Below are 6896 nucleotides of genomic sequence, written 5' to 3'. Positions count from 1 at the left end.
ATGTGGCATTAACACAAGACAGAACACTAGAGGATATTAATAGGGTATTAAAAGTATCAACACAAGACAGAACAGAAACAATGGGTATTGAATAGAAGTGTTTGTAGAAAGCCTATTGGTCCATATTTCTTGATGCTTCTATATTGGAGCGGAGTCTTGAGGTGGGTAGAATATAGTTGTGCAATAATTGGCTGTTGATTGCTGGTGTTGACTTCTTGATGTGTAGTGCCTCGCAAACGTCAAGCCGCCTGCTATCGCTGTATCTATCGATGATTTCTGTGTTGTTTACTAGGATTTCTCTGGCGATGGTTTGGTTATGGGAAGAGATTATATGTTCCTTAATGGAGCCCTGTTGTTTATGCATCGTTAAACGCCTAGAAAGAGATGTTGTTGTCTTGCCTATATACTGGGTTTTTTGGAGCTTACAGTCCCCAAGTGGGCATTTGAAGGCATAGACGACGTTAGTCTCTTTTAAAGCGTTCTGTTTCGTGTCTGGAGAGTTTCTCATGAGTAGGCTGGCCGTTTTTCTGGTTTTATTATTAGATTATTTTACAGGAACTTCTATTAGACTTATTAGACTATTTTACAGGAACTTCTTTTCCACAGCTCATAAAACAGAGGAAAGGGTCCTGAAAGATATTGTTAATAGAAACGTTATCCCTACAGACAAAAATCAGAGGATACAACTGACGATTTACTATAAAACCAGAAAAACGGCCAGCCTACTCATGAGAAACTCTCCAGACACGAAACAGAACGCTTTAAAAGAGACTAACGTCGTCTATGCCTTCAAATGCCCACTTGGGGACTGTAAGCTCCAAAAAACCCAGTATATAGGCAAGACAACAACATCTCTTTCTAGGCGTTTAACGATGCATAAACAACAGGGCTCCATTAAGGAACATATAATCTCTTCCCATAACCAAACCATCGCCAGAGAAATCCTAGTAAACAACACAGAAATCATCGATAGATACAGCGATAGCAGGCGGCTTGACGTTTGCGAGGCACTACACATCAAGAAGTCAACACCAGCAATCAACAGCCAATTATTGCACAACTATATTCTACCCACCTCAAGACTCCGCTCCAATATAGAAGCATCAAGAAAAATGGACCAATAGGCTTTCTACAAACACTTCTATTCAATACCCATTGTTTCTGTTCTGTCTTGTGTTGATACTTTTAATACCCTATTAATATCCTCTAGTGTTCTGTCTTGTGTTAATGCCACATCATCCTTCCCACCTCACTCAAATGTAATGCCACATCACCCTTCCCACCTCACTCAAATGTAGATATAAAATCAGGGAAACGCAAGTTCTAATCAGTTGTGTATTTGTGAAGTCTTTGAAAATGTAATAAGTTTTACGAAACGCGCCTGTGTCGCGTCAGACTAGAAATAAAAATGAATTTTGGAGAAGTGATTTTTGATTTACCTCCAACAGTGAAGCATAATGTACGAAAGATTGAGAAAATTCGTGTTAGAATTATTAATCTTACTTTTTCGGTCATATTTAATAATATATATATATATATATATATATATATATATATATATATATATATATATATATATATATATATATATATATATATATATTATTTGTGTGTGTGTAATTTATATAAACAAATAAATATTAATTAATTTTGTTAATATCTTTTCAGGGAAAACTTGCAAGTACGATTCGTATACAAGAGGGGCAACAAGAGGCAGAGGATGTCTACTAAGAAAATTCACAATTAAGTGTTTATCCTCACTCTTGATATATGGTCTTCTCTGGTCTCTTTATTTTCTCTCCTCACAAATGTCCCTTTTTTTTTAATTTCTTTTACATTTCTCTCCTGTTTTTCTTGTCTCTTTTTATCTCTCCTTTCCTCCTCTCTTCTAACACCTCTCGTTTTCTGTCTCTTCTAGCTTCTCTCTTCCTTTACTTTTTACATTTGTGGAATTCACTTGCGTCGTTTTTATCTTGTATCTTTTTCTTATCTTGTCTTTCTCTTCCCCTTCTCTTCAATGTTCTCTCATTTCTCTCTCCCCTCTCTGTTGTTTCTATTCTGTCTTCTCTCCCCTTGCCTTAATTTTGTTCTGTCTCCTCTCTTCTTGCATGGTGCTAACATTTGAATAAATGATTTATAATTTGTATTTTTAGTCATAGAAAAACTATAGTGTTATGTTATATAGTATATAGTGTATACTCAGGAAATTTTACTTGTTTTAGTTTTAAGTAACAATAACTGCTTGTGACGTCAGACTGATCTCAGCATGACATGAATCACAGCCTGCTTGATCATGAATTGTTTGAAGGTGCTTAATTGTCAAGTTCTCTTGAATAATATATATTTTGTCTCTCTTTTCTTTCTATCTTTCTTTTTCTTTCTCTTTCTTTCTTTCTCCTTTGTTTTCTTTCTTTCTCTTTCTTTTTCTCTTTCTCTTTCTTTCTCTTTCTACATGAATATTATACTTGACTGTGTTTACATTCACTTGTAGATTTTTATTTTTAGTTAATTAGTCCTAAACTTTTGATTTATAGATTTTTATTTTTAGTCACAGAAAAACTATAATGTTATATGTATACTCGGGAAATTTTACTTGTTTTAGTTTTAAGTAACAATAACTGCTTGTAACGTCAGGCTGATCTCACTCAGCATGACATGAATCACAGGCTGCTTGATCACGGAATCTATTGTGTTCACATATTGCTTATATAGATTTTTACTTTTATATTCTATTATAGATATAATCTATATATTTCGAGCTATTACATATATTTTGTTGTATTACTCAATCTTAAATAAATATAATATTTTAATTCTCTTTTTGTACCCTATTTATTTGTAATTTACACGTACATATATAGGATGTCCATTTCTTTCTCAGATATGTCTTCTTTCTTTCTCTCCCTTTCTATTTCAGATATAATTTAAAAAATTATTATACCCTGATTTACCCTAAATGTTTTAATGTAGGTAATTAAAAAGATTATAAAAAGTTTTTTTTAAATGTTATTTATTTACGTTCTAAGGTCGTATAAAAAAATTCTCAAAAAACTTTTTTAAAACGTAATTATAAACGTGCTGAAAACAATGAAATGTCGTTTTTAGAACGTTTTAAAAACGTGAAAATGTTTGCTGGGATCACACTCTAGCATCCGCCAACCAAGCCCCCTCACGATGGCAACGAGCTGGAAAGGGAGGGAGAGATGAAAAAGACGAGAGGGTGAAGATTACTGCTCGGTGAGACATCAGTGTTAATGGGTAGAGTGGGAAAATTGGAATCATTCACAAAGACATATTGGAGTCTGTTACTGAGGTAAGATTGTAGGTATTGGAGGGAGTGACCTCTTACTCCGTAATGTTGCAATTTAAGAAAGTTTTTGTGTTTACAGTGTCAAAAAGTCTTATGTAGGTCAACAAATAAATGAATAAGGTACTCATTTTTTCCAAGAGTTGCATATATGAAATTAATCAAACTAACCAGGCATGATTGGTCCTTTTTTGGGCCTGAAGCCATTATGGCAAGAACTTAATATAAACAGGAGTAAGGCTGCATGTAAATTAAGTCTTTAAAATATTTTAGACAAAATCGGCAGAATTGATATTGGTCTATAATTGTTGACTTCAGTGAGATTGCTGCTTTTATGGACTAGGGTTACTCTTGTTTTTTTTTCTCAAAATATCAGGAAAGGTTTAGAGTTCAAATAATTTGTTGTAGAGCAATGCAATGGCTGGAGCTAAAAATCTACAGGCTTTATTTGTAAATTAGGGTTGGTATCTCAACATACAGTATCAATGCATGGGGTTCATTCATCCACTGCAAATTACCTCAAGCCAATCATCACCCAAGGGAAATCTGCTATCAGAGCAATAAAACTGTCTTCAAAAAACACATAGCCTCTCTGTTTAAATCCCTGAACATGCTACATATACACTCGCTCTACACATTCTCTTGTGCTATTTACAATACAAAACCTTGTTCCTAAATGCTAACCCTGATCTGAAACTCTCTATTGATAGATGTAATAGAACCCACAAGCACCACAACATAAATAAATATCTCTTTGATATAAATTTTTTATATAAACTGAGTCAGGCTAATATAATTGCCAATCAGACTAATATAACTTTGAATCAGGCATTTTCACCAACAGGGTTATTCATCAATGGAACTGCCTATCCACCAAAGCCATAACTGCCAAAACTGTGCAGAATTTCAAAATATACCTGGAAAAAATCATGAAGGCAAATGGTTGGGAGGGAACCTTCAACAAGCCGACGACTTCCTGTTCTCACTGAGGCCACTCGGGTTAGTGGCCCTCAGGTAAATCGGGTAAAATATTATTCTCAGACAATTACAGTACAGTATAACTGATAAAGTTAGGCTAGAGTAATAAATTTCTGGTAAATTTAGAGTGATAAATTTCTAGAGTAATATAAATTTAAATTTCATATTAACTTGACTGACAGCTATAAATGCCAATCAGCCTTCAATATACTCTTGGGTGAAATATTTATAATCAAGAATAGAACTCATAAATAGGCCTAAACAAAAAATGAAAAATGGACATCAGTTTGCATATGAATCTGATGAGAAAATTCCTTGATTAATATACATTTCCTTACCAATCAAATGGTCTCACCTTAAGTACATCTCAGATTGTCTTCTTCACCAACTCCAATGCTAAATAAAAAAAAAAAATATTACAACAAAAATGTCCATAGCTTAGCTACAGAGTATATTACATTTTAAATAAATTTCCACAGAAAACAAAAAAAGGAAGCACATTATTTACATAACTATGAAGAAAAACATTTAAATCCCTGTTTTACCTTTGCTAAATTAAAGAGATATTTCTATACTTATAAGTAATTTTGAGCTTTCCTAGCGACAGCTTCTCTAGTTCTTGCTTGGTCATTTAAGTTTCATAAAAGAACAATATAATAAAATATCTTCAGATCTTTACCTTTCATTGTGAAGTGTATTTCTCAAACGAAATATAATTACCTCTGAAGAACATCCAACTGACATTGTGATAGCACACTGTTAGATTAAAGGTAAGTTAATATACCATTATGTGCCTCATTATCCTTCAACATTCTCTTAATTATCTTTCACACTCAAAGTGTTTAGCCTATTATCTGCATGTATCATCTTGTGCCTCTTCATTTGTCCAGGACGACTGAATCCTTTCCCACACTCTGGACAGTCGTGAGGCTTGTCACCTGAATGCACTAACAAGTGAGTCTTCATACTTCCAAGACGACTGAATCCTTTCCCACACTCTGGACATTCATGTGGTTTGTCACCTGAATGCACTAACATGTGCTGTATTATAGTTCCACGTAATCTAAATTTTTTGCCACACTCGGCACATTGAAAAGGTCTCTCATCCGCATGCACCTTCATGTGAGTCTTCATACTTCTACGATGGCTGAATCTCTTCCCACACTCTGGACATTCATGTGGTTTGTCACCTGAATGCACTACCATGTGCTGTATTATAGTTCCACGTAATCTAATTTTTTTGCCACACTCGGCACATTGAAAAGGTCTCTCATCCGCATGCACCTTCATGTGAGTCTTCATACTTCCACGCTCACTGAATCTCTTCCCACACTCTGGACACTCGTGAGGTTTCTCACCTGAATGCACAAACATGTGAGTCTTCACATATCCTGGACGGGTGAATACCTTCAGACACTGTGGACACTGGCGAGTCTTCATCTTCTGTATGTTAGGTGCATCACCTGAATGTACTAACATGTGCTTTATTATATTTCCACGTTCTCTAATTTTTTTGTCACACTCGGCACATTGAAAAGGCCTCTCAGCCGCATGCACCATCATGTGCCTCTTCATACTGCCAAGACGACTGAATTTCTTCCCACACTCTGGACACTCGTGAGGTTTATCTCCTGAATGCACTAACATGTGACGCTTCACACTTCCAGGACAGGTGAATACCTTCGGACACTGTGGACACTGGTGAGTCTTCATCTTCTTTATGACAGGTGCAGTTTGTGTGAAGGTTTTCTCCCCCGGATGTTGGGAGAAGCGTCAAGGCTTGAGTGTTGTTTCTTAGAGTTAGACTTGATGTGAGCACTTGGCGGTCAATGGTGGTGCTTCTTCTTTATGATAGGTACAGTGTGTGTCAAGGTTTTCCCTTAATGCTCGTGCATCACCGGCTGGTGCTGCTAAAATGGCGGCGGTTGTTTACCCTCTCATCACCTTAGCGTTCCAATGTTTTTGTTTGATTCTACATATCATTTTTCCAACCTCTTATTTTTGTTTATATCTAGTCATTTAAAATTAACACTTGTATTTATTTTCATGTTTTTGAATCAAAGAATGTGCTTGGAATTGTTTCTTTAAACATAATGCCACACGATTATACTTTTTGAAGGAAACAGCTCTCCCATAGTGGATGTGTTCTGAACCTTAATGGAATTCGACCCATGTATCAATCGGGTCAACCTTAAATGGCGTTTTCAAAATGGTTGCCCATGTTGGAAACAGGAACTATATGTCAAAACTTTTCGAGGACAATATTTAGAGTAAAACTGAAGATATTTATAACGGTATAAAAGTGGCATACTTAATGGCTCGTAGAACTGGAAACCCGCAATATTCATTTCAAAACAATGCTTATTTCACGCAGATTCCTTAATAAACGTAAGAGTTTTATGTCTCAAGAAAGATAGAAACATAAGCTTCATTTTCTGAGGTTGGAAGAAAACGTGCTCAGATTGGGGACTTGTTTATTTTATAAATGGTAAATAATAAATTAATATATAATAAATTAATAAATAATAAATTAATAAATAATAAATTAATTATTATTATATAATAAATAATAATAAAATAGTATAATGATAAGCAATTATTTTTAATGAAT

General features: G+C 34.7%; 1 protein-coding gene across 1 annotated transcript; it reads right to left on the bottom strand.

Moving 5' to 3' along the window:
- Positions 1–2604: 2604 nt before the first annotated feature.
- On the bottom strand, positions 2605–5998 carry LOC138372355 (zinc finger protein 32-like). Its single transcript, XM_069337636.1, has 2 exons — positions 5644–5998; positions 2605–2684 (listed from the first exon to the last, which is right to left on the bottom strand). Exons 1-2 carry the CDS (start codon positions 5996–5998, stop codon positions 2605–2607), a joined length of 435 nt encoding a protein of 144 aa, XP_069193737.1.
- Between the last annotated feature and the right edge of the window lie 898 nt (positions 5999–6896).

The sequence above is a fragment of the Procambarus clarkii genome, chromosome 38 (assembly GCF_040958095.1).
Source record: "Procambarus clarkii isolate CNS0578487 chromosome 38, FALCON_Pclarkii_2.0, whole genome shotgun sequence".
In the NCBI taxonomy this organism is placed as follows: domain Eukaryota; kingdom Metazoa; phylum Arthropoda; class Malacostraca; order Decapoda; family Cambaridae; genus Procambarus; species Procambarus clarkii.
This window is presented reverse-complemented; position numbering and strand designations above follow the sequence as displayed.

Bases quoted from the DNA above. Each gene is read 5' to 3' on its own strand.
- LOC138372355 (XM_069337636.1), bottom strand. From the start codon at position 5,998: ATGAAGACTCACCAGTGTCCACAGTGTCCGAAGGTATTCACCTGTCCT. The intron at 2,685-5,643 runs GTGAGAAACCTC...TGAACACAATAG, and splicing joins TCACATGTTTGTGCATTCAG to ATTCCGTGATCAAGCAGCCT.